General features: G+C 43.1%; 1 protein-coding gene across 1 annotated transcript in view; it reads right to left on the reverse strand.

Annotated features, from left to right (window-relative positions):
• Positions 1 to 17,364, reverse strand: part of LOC141273763 (protein ELYS-like) — a 112,975-nt gene that overhangs the window by 77,375 nt on the left and 18,236 nt on the right. Inside the window, exons 8-11 of the mRNA XM_073686101.1 lie at positions 16,169 to 16,319; positions 4,499 to 4,631; positions 4,239 to 4,417; positions 3,013 to 3,074 (exon numbers count right to left, since the gene is read on the reverse strand). Of these exons, the coding sequence (XP_073542202.1) occupies positions 3,013 to 3,074; positions 4,239 to 4,417; positions 4,499 to 4,631; positions 16,169 to 16,319 (525 nt within the window). The remainder of the gene's footprint in view (positions 1 to 3,012; positions 3,075 to 4,238; positions 4,418 to 4,498; positions 4,632 to 16,168; positions 16,320 to 17,364) is intronic.

Consider the following 17,364-nt stretch of genomic DNA (forward strand, 5'->3'; position numbering starts at 1 on the left):
AGAAAGGATGATACTTTAGGTTTTTCTTCTGGAAACCCCTTTTTTTCCTCTGAGGCTTTTTATACCATATCGCCCAGAACTGGACCGAATACTCAAAGGCCAGAAAAGGGGATGGAACACAGTTTGTTCTTTGAATGGCTATCACCTGACCAAGTTTTTAGCCATATTGCTCGCCTAGCCATGGTGGAAAGTGCCCCATTCCTTGCGGCAAATCTAATTGACTCGGCTGAGGAGTCAGCCATAAATCCCATTGCCATTTTTAGTAATGAAATGGATTCTAGGACCTCATCTCTGGAAGTCTTCTTCCTCAGATGACCTTCTGATTGCTTTAACTATATATTCATGTACCTTGCTACCGAGGTAGCTGCTATTTAAGCTTTTATTATTGTAGCAGAGGTCTCCCAGGTCTTTTTGAGAAGACAGTCTGCTTTCCTGTCCATAGGGTCTTTCAAACATGATGAGTTCTCAAATAGGGTGGATGCTTTCTTTTCTACTCTGGATATCGGGATATCAATTTTAGTGATTTGTTACCATAATTTTAATTGCCTCTGGTTCAAACGGTAGACGTGATTTGAAACTTCTGGGAATAAATTAGTGTATTTTTCATGTCTTTCCACTCCTCTAGTATCATGGCTTTAATATGATTATTAACGGGGAATACTCTGTTCATACGGCTTCTCAAACCTCGATCGTTTTATCCTGTACCGGGGAGGGCTGGTGAGTGTCCTCGACTTTCATGGTGTTTCTCACGGCTGATAGAAGTACATCAGTATCTTCCCAGGAAAAAAGATTTATTTTTATCCTTTGGGGAAACGGAGATAGATCCTTCTCTTTCCTCTTGTTCAGGATCAGAGTAACCTGACAATTCTTCCTCCTCAGAACTAGATTCTTCCCACATTATGGTGCTTATATCAGTCATAAAAGAGGAATGTTCCTCCTTAACCACCTTGGCAATACAGTCAGTGCATAATTGTTTCCCATATGTATCCGGTAGCTTTGTGTTACAGATGGAAAATCATTTCCCTCTTTTCTTAGTGGCCAAAGGCATCACAGATCTTTCAGGGATCACCTTGTCCTATAAGAACAAGGAATCATAGAATAAAAATACTAAAGAAGACAGATGGAATCAGTAAGTGAAACAGAAAGGGAGTAATCCCCAGATAACTGACTTGTACTGGTGGTTCAGCAGGTGTATCAGAGCGACCAGTGGTTTGTCCTTCCATAGCGGTCATTCTGGATGCACTGGTAACCTCAGCTCCCCTCTAACAATACTTAAATAGTATTATCACACCCGTTTTCCATCAGAATCATCAAAAAGGCATTTCACCTTAAATTTAGGATTTGGCACCATTTAAAAAAAAAAAAAAAAAAAAAAAGAAGCAGTGCGTTCCACGGTGGAACGCTCACCGGGCACTAGAGGTCTGCATGTCGCTACCTTTATAACCGGAAGTGCTGCAAATTCAATCTTCAGGACGCATAGGAGTTGCACGCAGGGCTTGAGCAGCGTGAACTGAGAGCCCCCCGAGGGGGAAGCAGTTTTCCTCGGGAGCATTGGCTCAACCGGACAGGCTGAGGGACCCCTTGATCAGCAAGATGTCGGCCTCCGGACCACGGCAAAAGGAAAGAGGAATGCGAAGAATCCCGATCCTCTCGAGCCCGACATCAGGAGGTCCTGATCACTGGAAAATTTGTGGAGGGGTGTCGCTCGTCTTGGTTCGGTGCCTCCCTTCTTGCGATGTCATCCTCCTCCTTGCTATGCGTGGATGACGCGTCCCGTATGTCATCTATACAGTCCCCTGCCATTGCGCTCCTGTGCACGCCTACTTCTCTGCCCTGTCGAGGGCAGAGCAAAGTACTGCAGTGCATGTGCCAGAACAGGTCAAAGAGCCCAGGCGCATGCGCACTGCACTACTGTACTCTGCCCTCATCAGGACAGAGAAGTATGCCTGTGTAGGAGCACGATGCCGGGAGAATCTGTGGATGACGTACAGGACGAGTCATCCACACAAAGCAAGGAGGACAACGACGCTGGACAAGGACGGGCGACACCCCTCGGACCAGACTCGACCGCCACGCAGGGAAGTATAATAAAACATCTTTTTATTGTCTTGCAGGCCGGCTTGGGGGCATATACCCTGCATTATAGAATGCTGTATATCAGGGCTGAACGGTGGTGGCCATATCTTATATGGGACAAACCTTGTGACAGGTTCACTTTAATGATTTCCATTGACAAGCAGAAACATAAATGTTCAGACATTGCATTTTTGCTGCAAATGCTTCTGCCCCAAAACAAAGCGTTGGAAAAAAAAACACTGCGTACAAACGTGCATTTTGTTGTATGCATGCATGCATGTATGTATGTATGTATGCATGCATGTATGTATGCATGCATGTATGTATGGTGTATGTATGTATGGTGTATGTATGTACGTACGTACGTATGTAAAACGTTATTTTTCCCATTCATTTGAGTAGGTGAAAAGTGTTGCAAAAACAAAGTGCATCTACTGTATATAAACTGTTCTAAGAAGATTTAATGATCAAAGGGAATCTCTCAGCAGATTATTGCTACCTCCTCTAAGCAGCATGATGTAGGCAAAGAGACCCTGAATCCAACGATGTACCACTTTGATTACTGGGCGCAGTAGTAGGGACACAATTTTTAGGTTTAGCAATGCAGCAGAGATGAGAAAGCTGCCCCTGCCCACACCAGGCTCTCTACAGACAGTGAGGTGCTTATCACAGAAGGGGGCTGAGTTGGACGATTGCCGGCCTGCCGGATCCTCACAGCAATGTTAATCAAGGTGATTAAAGTGTAACACCACCACACAGCGTGGACATATGACACCATTGAGTTTAGTGCTTTATCCCCGTCATGCTGTCCTTAATTTACATAGCAAAAACATGCTGACAGATTCCTTTTAAAGAAAAAAATTATAATTTTCAATAAATAAAAATCTCAAGCAAATTTGTCAATTTTAGATAGGAAAGATTTCATTGTTCTTTTACCTCTTTATGAAAGCCAGTGCATGTGATGTGGATAACTCCGGAATTCAACAAGCAAGTAGCATCTTCAATATGACAGAAAACAAAAAAAATATCGTCAGAAAACTCATTAAACCTAAATTAGTTTTTAATTTTTTTAAAAAGTTTAAAATATCCAAGAAATTTCGTTCCACTTCATGATTGTGTTCCACTTGTTGTTGGTTCTTCCCCAAAAAATTAGAATTTTATATCTTCATGTTTGAAGCCAGAAATGTGGCAAAAGGTAGAAAAGTTCAAGGGGGCCAAATACTTTCACAATGCACTGTGTGTCCTGCTAATAAGGCGTGGGATGGAGAGATGGCACATCATTCCTACTGATCACAGGTGAGGATGGGAGAGGGACACACAAGGGGTGCATCATTCCTGATGACAGGTGGGATGGAGAAGTGGCATTTTTTCTTGGTGATCTATAGGGATGAGATGTGGAATGGACAGATGGCACATTATTGCTGCTGAAAGGGTGAGGAGGAGATGGGTGAGGTGGAACACTGTACCTGTTTATGACAGGGAATCAACTTACAGTGTCCATTTTAGGACATGATCAGACATCAAAGTCAAACATCAGAATTATGCCAGTTTGAGGCTAAATACCTTGTCTGAGAACTGACTGACATGTGATAAAAAAAAAGTCACTATTCGCTGGGACTTGAACCCAAAACTTTGTCCAGAAGCCAGTGCACTTACCATTGAGCTATTCACTCAATTGATGAAAGAAGTTTTTCTTGGCTTATGAGATCAACCATGAAAATACCCGAGGTGTCTAAAAGTCACTGTGATTCTGATGTTTGAAGAAAGTCAGATATCAGAATCACATATCAAAGTCACACATCATTTATATTTGGCTTGGAGGAGGTATGTGCGAAAGTCCCAATGAGTTGCAGACTGGTTTGCACTGAAAATCATATAACCAAATAGAACGCCTAGATTTATTCAGTGTATAGCTCAATGGCTACTGCACTGGCTTCTAGACAGCTTTCAGTTCAAATCCCAGAAGCGAACAATGACTAATAATGGCACAAAATCAGGGTGCCGAAATAATGCCAGAGCAAGTACTATCACAGGGTCAAACTGTAGCAGGAGGGGTACATAAACATTATTATATTAAAATAGGTCTAATTTATATAGGAAAAAATATATATAAATTAATTTACTATTCAAGGCCATCAATAATAATTAAAAATAATCATTACCAAAATTATAGGTGCTTGGAAAGTAGAACTGTTCTGGTGGTGGATATGCAGGCAGAACACCTCTACTCAAACTACGTTCATGTACAAGAACATCAAAGATGGTGTCATCAGTCATGTTTGTCAAGGCTTCAAGAGACCAAAATGCAACATATGAACAGTTTCTAAGAAACTGACCAGGCCTGTGAGAGAAAGAAAATAATTGGAGTATACAATGAAAGGAATGCCATTACTCTCCTCTCCCACAAAAAAAAAAATCTTACCTTAAAGAATCCGGCATCTGTGCTTGATACCAACGATTTATATCAAACACTCCCATGTAAATTGAAGGCTTATTTTGTCCATACGTATTAACTTGCCAGCTAAATATTGACACACTGGTATCAGGCGATGTAACTGAAAAGAAATCATATTGCTAGAAATATGTACAAAAACATTATTTGCAGTCTATAATAATACCCTAGAGGGCTTTCCATTTCATTGACAAATCTTGAAATAAGTTTTAACCTGCAGGTCACAATTTTTATTAGAAGATTTTAAAACTCCACAAAGTACATGCATATAAGGTACTGCATTTTCAGACAGACGCGGTCTTTAAATGGGTTGTCCACTACTTGGACAACCCCATCTCAATCCTTGTTTGGCCCAGTAAAATAACACCCATAGGGCAGAGTGAAGCAAGCGCTGATTGGCCGCAAGGATCGTATGACAATGTTATGCGAGCCCTGGGAGACCCCGTGTCGACACCTCGGGAACAGCACCGGCAACAGAGGTGAGTATATGTATTATTTTACAAGGGGAAAACATAGGGATTGAGGAGGGGGTTTCCCCGAGTGGTGAACAATCCTTTTAACTGCAGTATAAAAGTAATACATTTTAACTGGATTGGAAACCTTGTGTGTTAGTATCACAAAACCTATTTAGATGTTCTATTGCATGTGTTTTTAATGACGTAGAAGTGAATCTTACATAAAATATTACATATGTTGCATTTGATAAAATACATAATCACTGTTGCAGTTACTTTTCATTAAAATTTGCATCTGTTCTCCTGATATTAAAGGGAACCTGTCACCATGAAAATGCAGTCCTATCTGCAGGCATCATGTTATTGAGAAGGAAAATCAAATTAGATTGATCTATAGTTTACTGAAAAAAAGGTCCGTATAACCCGTATTTTCATCACAAACCTCTGCCTTTTGAGATTTTCTGTCCAGTTGGCGGTCCTATCAGTGATTGACAACTTTCTCTGTACAAGTGTACTTACAGTGATAGATGTCAATCATTGACAGGACTGCCCACTGGACTGAAAGTCTCAGAAAGAACAGATTTAGGTGATGAAAACAGCTTATACTGAATTTTTTTTTTTCCACAAAACTATATATCAATCTAATCTGTTCCTCCTCCTCCTCAATAACATGATGCCTGCAGATAGGACTGCATTTTCATGGCGACAGGTTACTTAAAAATTTTCTTTTTTTATTGTTTACAGCTTATTGCCAAAGGAACCGGCCACAAATGCAGTCTAGCAGCAGTAGCCGAACACACACAGTACGTGCAAGCGCTTTACAGTGAACCTGACATCTGACACTTCATGCCCAATCCACTAACTGATCTCAGCCACTGCCTGAATCATGCCACCCTCAGATTGGGCAGCAAGTATCAGATGTCAGATTCCCTTTAATAGCAGGTCATAAGCACTTAATTGAAGCGGTTGGAAAAAATCTAAACATCTTATTCTGAATCATATAAGGGCGAATCCCAATAAATAAAAAAAAAAACGCAAACCCACATTGGGTAGAGATGAAACTTCTAGATAAAGATGGGTCTGGCTCTGAAGGGTCGTGCTTAAGGGTCTTAATCTGAAATAAGCCGGAAATAGGCCAGAAGGTAGGAGTAACTATTTACTAATTGTGCTTAGTTTCTCTCTCTCATTCACACTTAAACCTTCATTATGCTTACATACGCCCTTGCTGTCTTTGCACCACTAATCCTTACTCTCCTTCACTATCCCCCAAACCCCAGCACTCTCTAACCAAATAATAATCTCTCCTTCCCGCTTACCCCCTCACCTGACCTCATCTGCACACCTGCTCCTCAACCTCAGATCTATCTATAAACATAAAACAAGCCGGACACTCTCCTTCTCCCAATCCTGGAGCCCCATAATTCACAACTCCCACCAATTCCTCCTCCTATCGCTTCCAACCAACTGCAAACTACCGCAACCTCTCCCAAATAAAACCCGTGCCCCTAACGCCCACCCCCCTGCTCCCTCTCTCTGGAGCACTTTGGAACGCCCACTCTGTCTGCAACAAGCTCTATTTTGTCCACGACCTCTTTACCTCTCAGAGAGGCCCATCTCTCCTTCCTGGGCATCACAGAGACATGGTTGACACACGCCAACACTGTCTCCCCTGCTGCGCTGTGTTATAGTGGGCTCCACTTCACCCACACTCCTCGCCCTGGTAACAGACATGGTGGAGGAGTAGGTCTTTTCCTTTCTACCAACTACACCTTTATCCCTATCCCACCTCTACCCTCCCTTCTTTTGAAGTCCACTCTGTCCGCATCTACTCTCCCTCCAAGTGGCTGTCATACCGACCTGAGAGCCCGGTCACTGCCTTTATTGACCAATTCTCCTCTTGGCTGCTTTACTTTCTCTCTGCTGACATTCCCACAATCAACATGGGTGATTTCAACATCCCCACTGACATTCGCCAGTCAACAGCATCTAAACTCCTGTCGCTTACTTCATCCTTTGGACTTCGTCCTCCTGAGCTACCCACACAGACGGACACACACTAGACCTCACCTTCATCCGACTCTGCTCCCGATCTAACCTCAAAACCCCCACTTACCCTTATCTGACCACCATATACTCTCTCATCCCAGTTCTCCTCACCTGCCACCCATGCCCAGCAACTAGCACACCCCCGCAGAAACCTTGCACATCTAGACACTCGTACACTCTCTGACTCTATTCTACCACTGATATCCATATCCTCACTCCACGACACCGTCAACGCCACTGCTTTCTACAATGCCATTCTCACATCAGCTATTGACTCGGTCGCCCTCGACACTCATTCCCCACACTCATCCCATCCCTTACCCATCTCTTCAGCCAATCACTAACTTCTGGTACCTTCCCCGCTGCCTTCATGCATTCCACAATCATGCCCATCCTCAAAAAGCCATCCCTCGACCCAACCGCCTTGTCTAGCTACCGCCCTATATCGTTGCTCCCATTTGCCTCCAAAAGCCTTGTGCAACACGTTCACGCTGAACTTTCCTCTCACTTCTCATCTAACCCTCTTCGACAACTAACAATCTGGCTTCCACCCACACCATTCCACCGAAACTGCCCTTACCAAAATTACTAATTACTTACAGCCAAAGCTGACAATTCTGTTCTCCTTCTTGACCTGTCCTCAGCCTTTGACACAGTAGACCACTGCCAGTCCTACTACAGATCCTCTCTTCCTTTGGCATCAAAAACTTGCCCTATCTTGGATCTCCTCATACCTTTTTAACCGCACATTTAGCATCTCCCACGCTACCTCCTCATCCCGCCCCCACTCTGGGAGTCTCTCAAGGCTCTGTCCTAGGACCACTACGCTTCTCAATCTATACCCTTGGCCTGGGACAGCTCAAAATCTCACTGCTTCCAATACCATTTGTACGCTGATGACACCCAGATCTACCTCTCTGGCACAGATGTCACCGCTCTGCTGTCCAGAATTCCAGCATGTCTATCAGCCATATCCTCCTTTTCTCCTCTTGCTTCCTAAAGCTCAATGTGGACAAAACTGAACTCATCTTTCCCCCATCTTGCGTATCTTCCCCACCTGATATTTCTATCACAATAAATGACGCCACACTTTCCCCAGTACCGGCAATCCGCTGCCTCGGAGTAACCCTTGAATCTTCCCTGTCCTTCAAACCCCATATCCAAGCTCTCGCCACCTCTTGTTGCCTGCAGCTCAAAAATTTCCAGAATCCCTCCATCTACTAAACTGGTTGTGCATGCCCTCATCATCTCCCGCCTCGACAACAACAGCATGCTCCTCTGTGGCCTACCTGCTACCACTCTCACACCCCTCCAGTCCATCCTCAACTCTGCTGCGTGACTGGTTCATCTCTCGCATCGCTACTCCTCCGATACCCCCCTTTGCAAATCTCTTCACTGGCCCCCAATTGCGCAGAATATCCAGTTGAAACTACAAACACTGACCTACAAAGCCATCCATAACCTTTCCTCTCTGTACATCTCTGAACTAATCTCCCGATATATTTCCTCACGTAATCTCCAGTCCTCCAAAGGCCACCTCCTCTCCTACACACTAATTCGTTCCTCACCCAATCGCCTCCAAGATTTCTCCCCATCCTATGGAATTCTGTGCCTCAACACGTCTGATTAGCCTCCACATTTGGATCCTTCAGACGGAACCTGAAAACCCATCTCTTCAAACAAGCTTACAGCCTGCCATGACCTTGCTTGCTGCAACCTCAACACCAAAGCTACTGCAACCACCCCCAACCTACTGTCTCCTTCCCCGTTCCTGTAGAATGTCAAGAAATCCCTGCCTATGTGCTTATTATTCCCCTAAATCCCCGCCTCTGTTTAGTTATCATATCCCCCCCTCCCCTGCACATCACAGGGCCCTGTGACAAATATACATATGGATAGAGATATAGATATATATATATATACACATACACACATACATATATTATATATACAGTACAGACCAAACGTTTGGACACACCTTCTCATTTAATGATTTTTATGTATTTTCATGACTATGAAAATTGTACATTCACACTGAAGGCATCAAAACTATGAATTAACACATGTGGAATTATATACTTAAAAAAAGTATGAAACAACTGAAAATATGTCTTATATTCTAGGTTCTTCAAAGTAGCCACCTTTTGCTATGATGACTGCTTTGCACACTCTTGGCATTCTCTTGATGAGCTTCAAGAGGTAGTCACCGGAAATGGTTTTCAATTCACAGGTGTGCCCTGTCAGGTTTAATAAGTGGGATTTCTTGCCTTATTAATGGGGTTGGGACCATCAGTTGTGTTGTGCAGAAGTCTGGTGGATACACAGCTGATAGTCCTACTGAATAGACTATTAGAATTTGTATTATGGCAAGAAAAAAGCAGCGAAGAAAAACGAGTGGCCATCATTACTTTAAGAAATGAAGGTCAGTCAGTGCGAAAAATTGGGAAAACTTTGAAAGTGTCCCCAAGTGCAGTTGCAAAAACCATCAAGCGCTACAAAGAAACTGGCTCACATGAGGACTGCCCCAGTAAAGGAAGACCAAGAGTCACCTCTGCTTCTGAGGATCAGTTTATCTGAGTCACCAGCCTCAGAAATCGCAAGTTAACAGCAGCTCAGATTAGAGACCAGGTCAATGCCACACAGAGTTCTAGCAGCAGATACATCTCTTCAACAACTGTTAAGAGGAGACTTTGTGCAGCAGGCCTTCATAGTAAAATAGCTGCTAGGAAACCACTGCTAAGGACAGGCAACAAGCAGAAGAGACTTGTTTGGGCTAAAGAACACAAGGAATGGACATTAGACCAGTGGAAATCTGTGCTTGGTCTGAGGAGTCCAAATTTGAGATCTTTGGTTCCAACCACCGTGTCTTTGTGCGACGCAGAAAAGGTGAACGAATGGACTCTACATGCCTGGTTCCCACCGTGAAGCATGGAGGTGGTGTGACGGTGTGGGGGTGCTTTGCTGGTGACACTGTTGGGGATTTATTCAAAATTGAAGGCATACTGAACCAGCATGGCTACCACAGCATCTTGCAGCGGCATGCTATTCCATCCGGTTTGCATTTAGTTGGCCAATCATTTATTTTGTCAACAGGACAATGACCCCAAACACACCTCCAGGCTGTGTAAGGGCTATTTGACCAAGAAGGAGAGTGATGGGGTGCTACGCCAGATGACCTGGCCTCCACATTCACCAGACCTGAACCCAATCGAGATGGTTTGGGGTGAGCTGGACCGCAGAGTGAAGGCAAAAGGGCCAACAAGTGCTAAGCATCTCTGGGAACTCCTTCAAGATTGTTGGAAGACCATTTCCGGTGACTACCTCTTGAAGCTCATCAAGAGAATGCCAAGAGTGTGCAAAGCAGTCATCAAAGCAAAAGGTGGCTACTTTGAAGAACCTAGAATATAAGACATATTTTCAGTTGTTTCATACTTTTTTGTTAAGTATATAATTCCACATGTGTTAATTTATATACATACACACACAAATATATCTATCCATCAAACTATACACTGTAGCTCACAAATCAGTTATATGGATGTCTGGCACAAAAATACCACTGCTAAGTGCCACATTGCGTAACTGCAGGGCAGTTTGATTAGCACATATGCATATATAGTAGCTCTATACAGCTACTCCACTGACGTCTCAACCTCAGTCACCTTACTGATTTAATAAATGTAACCAGGGCTGTGGAGTCGGTCTCCATTTAGGTGGAGTCGGTATAAAATGGACCGACTCTGAAAATATATAATAAATTAGGTACAGTAGTATAATGCAGGATGTGCTGTAAATGTTTTCGTAAGAATTTGGGAAAGTTATGAAATGTCCTATAAATGTCTGTTCTGTTCCTGATGTAAGGGTCTCTGCTTAGGTGAGATGAATCTGTGCTGCACTTTATGTACACGCTCAGTAGTGAGGCCGTGCTGTGGAGTCGGAGGTTTAGCTTACCATGTTGGATTTACCAATCTGTCGGCGTTGCACCTCTGCCCTCAGCCCTGTGTACTCTGCCGATCTCCTGGCATGAACAAATGTCACATGACCACGGCAGCAATTATGGGATATTTGTATGTTAAGAGACAAGCGGGGAACAGAAGGCTAAAAACAGAAGAGCAACATCATATTGCTTTTTTTCACCATTATTAATTTAGATAGCAACTTGGTCCATTATTAAAGGGAATCTGTCACCCCCTGGCCCTTATCTGACCTCTAATATTGGCATACAGGTGATAGAAATGTAAATGTATACCTACCGCTATGGCCCAGAGTAGAGGTCTAGTTGATTTAAAATGTCTTTTTATTCAATCCGTATACTGATGCTTGGGGTGAAGAAATCCCCGCCTACTTTGTGAATTACAATGTTACCCAACCCCACTCCCCTGCATGTGACGTGCAGTCTCATCTTCCAGGTCCCGCGCACGCTCACCTCACCTTTAAAGGGAATGTGTCACCCCCCTGGGCAATATCAGACCTCTGGGCATAAAGGACTTTAATCAATTCTTTTTTCCATAGGCTTGGTGTCCGGGAGACGCCTAGCAATCCCCGCCTGTGTGCTTATTATTCCTTCAAATCCCCGCCTCTCTGCTTAATTATCATATCCCCCCTCCCCTGCACGTCACAGGGCCCTGTGACAGACCCTGTGACGTGCACTGTGCTCCCTGACTTCCGGGCATGCGCAGAGGGCCGCTCACATAGAGCGCGCTTTGCTTCATCCAGGCCCGTCTACCTGTGCTCTGCGCTGCAGGTTTCTATTGCGCAGATGCCGGAAAGTGACGGTGACTCCCGGCGCCTGCGCAATAGAACCCTGCAGCACAGTGCACGGAGAGTCGAGGCCGGGATGAAGCAAAGCGCGCTCTATGTGAGCGGCCCTCTGCGCATGCCCGGAAGTCAGGGAGCACAGTGCACCACACAGGGTCCTGTGACATGCAGGGGAGTGGGGGGATATGATAATTAAGCAGAGAGGCGGGGATTTAGGGGAATAATAAGCACATAAGCGGGGTTTGCTTCAAGCCTGTGGAAAAAATAATTAATTAAAGTGCTTTTCTCTGCAATCAGACCTCAGCTATGGGCCATGCAGGTATGTATAGATTAAGGCTGTGTGCCCACTATGCGTTTTTCAAGAGCTTTTGCCGTGGAATTTCCGCAGCGAAAACGCTTAAAAAACGCTTGGTAATATGTGCCCCATGATCCCCAATGATAATCCGCATGTGCTGTGCGGAAATTTCCGCTGCGGATTATCAATGCGGAAAAATACGCAGCATGTCCATTAATTTTGCGGACACGCAGCGTAATTGTAAAATGGTACCTGTAAAAAAAAAAAGAATTTAAAATAAAAAAATAAAGATTATACTTACCTTCTGATGTCCTCCCGGTCTCCTCAGCGATGCGTGCGGTGTGTTGGGCGGCTCGCGGTGGTGTGAGGACCTGACATGACGTAATTGAGTCATGAGACAGGTCACGCGACCACTGACGTCGGCGGTCGCGTGACCTGTCACATGACTCAATGACGTCATCGCAGGTCCTTCACACCACCACGAGACACAGGGGAAACTGGACACATCAGAGAAGAAGACCACGGGCCATCGGAAGGCAAGTACAATCTTTATTTTTTACTTTTCACCATTCTTATTTTATTCATTTATTTTTATTTTCCTTTTTAACTATTACTTGGTCACACTATATATGCCGGTTGCATGGATTTATATAGTGTGACCAAGTTGTCAAGCACTTTCCAAGTGATGCTAAAATTGCTTTGAAAAGCGCTTAATAACCCGCATGTAGAAATGCATGCAAAAACGCTTGACAAACGCTTCTACCTGGCGGGAAAAACGCATGTAAAATCCGCATGCATTTCTGCATCGTGGGCACATAGCCTTACTTTTCTATAACCTGTATGGCCATAGTAGTGGTATGATATCACCCGGGGGGGCCACAGATTCCCTTTAACACGAGTCACACTTTTCTCCCGGTTATGTTTCCAGCAGTGATCTTGTGAGCAGACGCCAGGGAGTCACATAGCTAGGAGAAAAAAAAAGTGCGCCTTGTGTTAAAGGTGATGTGAGCATGAGCGGGACTTGGAAGACTAGACTGCATGTCACAGGGCAAGGGAGTGGGTGTGGGGGACATTGTAATTCATAAAGTAGGTGGGGATTTCTTCCCGTCCCCCAAGGATCAGTAAACAGATTGAATAAAAAGACATTTCAAACCAACCAGACCTCTAATATGAGGCATACAGGTATGTATAGATTTACATTTCTATCACCTGTATGCCCATATTAGAGGTCTGAAAAGTCCCAGGGGGTGACAGTTTCCCTTTAAGAGGTTGTCCAGCAGTGGTCACCCCCTTTAATTTCATCTAATGCACAGCATCTAGTGCTCTGAAAGAGTAAATCTACTAAACAGCAGAAAAGGTTTAAACATTTAGATTTTTTTTTCATGCTTTTGCGGAATATAGTTACTTACAGTTAGGTCCATATATATTTGGACAGAGACAACATTTTTCTAATTTTGGTTCTAGACATTACCACAATGAATTTTAAACAAAACAATTCAGATGCAGTGGAAGTTCAGACTTTCAGCTTTCATTTGAGGGTATCCACATTAAAATTGGATGAAGGGTTTAGGAGTTTCAGCTCCTTAACATGTGCCACCCTGTTTTTAAAGGGACCAAAAGTAATTGGACAGATTAAATAATTGTAAATAAAATGTTCATTTCTAGTACTTGGTTGAAAACCCTTTGTTGGCAATGACTGCCTGAAGTCTTGAACTCATAGACATCACCAGACGCTGTGTTTCCTCCTTTTTGATGCTCTGCCAGGCCTTCACTCCGGTGGTTTTCAGTTGCTGTTTGTTTGTGGGCCTTTCTGTCTGAAGTTTAGTCTTTAACCAGTGAAATGCATGCTCAATTGGGTTGAGTTCAGGTGACTAACTTGGCCATTCAAGAATATTCCACTTCTTTGCTTTAATAAACTCCTTGGTTGCTTTGGCTTTATGTTTTGGGTCATTGTCCATCTGTAGTATGAAACGACGACCAATCAGTTTGGCTGCATTTGGCTGGATCTGAGCACACAGTATGGCTCTGAATACATCAGAATTCATTCGGCTACTTCTGTCCTGTGTCACATCATCAATAAACACTAGTGACCCAGTGCCACTGGCAGCCATGCATGCCCAAGCCATCACACTGCCTCCGCCGTGTTTTACAGATGATGCGGTATGCTTTGGATCATGAGCTGTACCACGCCTTCACCATACTTTTCTCTTTCCATCATTCTGGTAGAGGTTGATCTTGGTTTCATCTGTCCAAAGAATGTTCTTCCAGAACTGTGCTGGCTTTTTTAGATGTTTTTAGCAAAGTCCAGTCTAGCCTTTTTATTCTTGATGCTTATGAGTGGCTTGCACCGTGCAGTGAACCCTCTGTATTTACTTTCATGCAGTCTTCTCTTTATGGTAGATTTGGATATTGATACGCCTACCTCCTGGAGAGTGTTGTTCACTTGGTTGGCTGTTGTGAAGGGGTTTCTCTTCACCATGGAGATTATTCTAAGATCATCCACCACTGTTGTCTTCCGTGGGCGCCCAGGTCTTTTGCATTGATGAGTTCACCAGTGCTTTCTTTCTTTCTCAGGATGTACCAAACTGTCGACTTTGCCACTCCTAATATTGTAGCAATTTCTTGGATGTTTTTTTTTCCTGTTTTTGCAGCTTAAGGATGGCTTGTTTCACCTGCATGGAGAGCACCTTTGACCGCATGTTTACTTCACAGCAAAACCTTCCAAATGCAAGCACTACACCTCAAATCAACTCCAGGCCTTTTATCTGCTTAATTGAGAATGACATAACGAAGGGATTGCCCACACCTGTCCATGAAATAGCCTTGGAGTCAATTGTCCAATTACTTTTGGTCCCTTTAAAAACAGGGTGGCACATGTTAAGGAGCTGAAACTCCTAAACCCTTCATCCAATTTTAATGTGGATACCCTCAAATGAAAGCTGAAAGTCTGAACTTCAACTGCATCAGAATTGTTTTGTTTAAAATTCATTGTGGTAATGTCTAGAACCAAAATTAGAAAAATGTCGTCTCTGTCCAAATATATATGGACCTAACTGTAGATTCAATTATGTAGAAAAAAGTACTTCTGGGGATTGAAAACATTCTCTCCTTAACTCAAACTGATGTATAAAACCGTCATGATCAGGTCACTTTGTGCACTGCTTGAGGGATCTGTACGGTACAGCCTCTGCATCGGAGCAGCAGGAGCTCAATTGATATACACAGCCAGGATTCTGATGTGTTCTCACCAGGTTTAGCAGTTCAATCTGATATGCCGATAGTGACAACAGCACACAAAGAATCTGACCAAAAAAAAAAAGAGCGCTCCCTTTGTCAGACCATCATCAGCACCTCTAATGTGCGCAGCGGTGCCAATGGACTATGGCAACCAAGAGCCCGAAAATGGCCTTTTGGTCTGCCATACAGTACAGTTTAACAGATACTGCCAGAGTCGGGGTTTGATAGGTTGACGGGGATAAATTAGGTAATCCACTGTAGCGATGTGCGTTAACAATATGATCATGAGATTTTATGTTCAAGTTCCCTTAGGGTACTAATATTGTAGTGTAAAAAATATATATATATCCTTTGAAAAACATTCCATATCTCTGATTACTATAATGATATCAACATTTATGCGAAGCTGCATGGTGAACAATGCAAAGTGTATGTATATATGTGTGTTTTATATACACACATACATACACATATATACATACATTTGTAATTTTTTCTATTTCCACCTATAAATACAATTCATTCCACAAAAGACAAGCCCTCATTCAGCTATATCTTCAAAAAATGTGATGAAAAAAATATATATTTGTCCTAAAGACCCCAAAATTAAGGGGTTAAAGGGATTTTCCAATTTTTGAAAGTGATCGTATACAATAGCGTGTACAGACAGATCAGGATGGTCCAAATATTTTACATTTGAAGAAACTTAATCTAGTCGGCTTCTGATTAACAATGATGTATGAGATAAGACTTTGTTGTACTCTACATAGTCAAATTTCAGATCAGTTTCTGTATATGCCTTGCAAACATAATAAAAGACATGAAAGAGAAAAATACAGAAAAACAAACCATCATGGAGACCGTCTTCTCTTTCGCTATGAGCATGGAATTTTTCTATAGTCTGACAGCCCAGTAACTTCATGCTGTTTGTTTGACCTCTTAAAAATAGGGTATTCGCTGAAAGATCCAGGTTATACCTTTCCTCACAGTATTCCAAGTTCTGTAAAAAAAAATAAAGAAACAATAATTGACATATAGATAGATAGATTTATATTATAGGAATAGATATACCTAGTCTAGCCTCTCCCTGCCCCACTCCAGGTGGTTGACAGGTCTGTACCATGTGTGTGTACATAGGAGGAGACCTGTCAAAATCAATCAACTGGAGCGGGCAGGAACAAGTGAGCCAAGGACCATGCCGGATTTGTCAGGTCTATTTCTATAGTCCATGGCTGGCTTTTCAAACAAATTTTTCTCTGAAATGCTGCGGGGTTCCAGTGAAAAGTGTACACGGCTGTAATCGTACAACCACGATGTTTCATGCCGTCTGTAATTCAGGCAGTGTGAATCTAGTGGCAGCTCATCAAGCCTCACATTTGAATCAATTTGAAGCCCTATAGGCTCTGTTTTGGCAGATGGTGCAAAGGGTTAAAACTTAGCCCTACAGATTCTGATTAAGTGCACCTGGATTTCTCTGCATATAGCCAGGCTAGGTGTTCACCTTAGTCAGTCAGCTGGGGAAGACTAAGCAGAGTGGGTTGTGTTGGAGATGTTAGAGAGAGACAAGCCAGAATTCCACTCTGAGAAGAGACTGCACAGGCCATGTGCGCCAAACTGCAAATATGAGTGGTTGCTTTGGACAATAGCAGTTTTGTTTGACCAAACTTGGACTAGCTGAGTCGTGTATGAGTAGCCAAGGTCTATTTTGTTCAGTTAGTGCCTGGACAAGGCTAGGGATTTTGTGTTTATGGTTTTGTTTTCTTTAAAAAATAAAATCCAGTGCCTGTGTAAAAGCCGTCTACTGCCGAGCATGAATCCCTACACAATATATGCAAGGACTTAAACATAACCAAAGACAGCAAGGGACACAGGAGAGATGTAGTGGAAAGTGAACAGTGACCACCAGCTGGAGGTGGGTGAAGATCCTAAAGCAGTCAAATGTGTATACATCCATAATGTAAATAAAGTGGTAACAGAACAAACAATGACAGTGTGAATGTTGTAATAAAACAAAGCTCCTGACCAGAAGTGTCACTCGAGGAGGA

Source organism: Phyllobates terribilis, unplaced genomic scaffold (genome assembly GCF_046119375.1).
Source record: "Phyllobates terribilis strain yellow unplaced genomic scaffold, ASM4611937v1 Scaffold_5__5_contigs__length_657084704, whole genome shotgun sequence".
NCBI classification, from domain to species: domain Eukaryota; kingdom Metazoa; phylum Chordata; class Amphibia; order Anura; family Dendrobatidae; genus Phyllobates; species Phyllobates terribilis.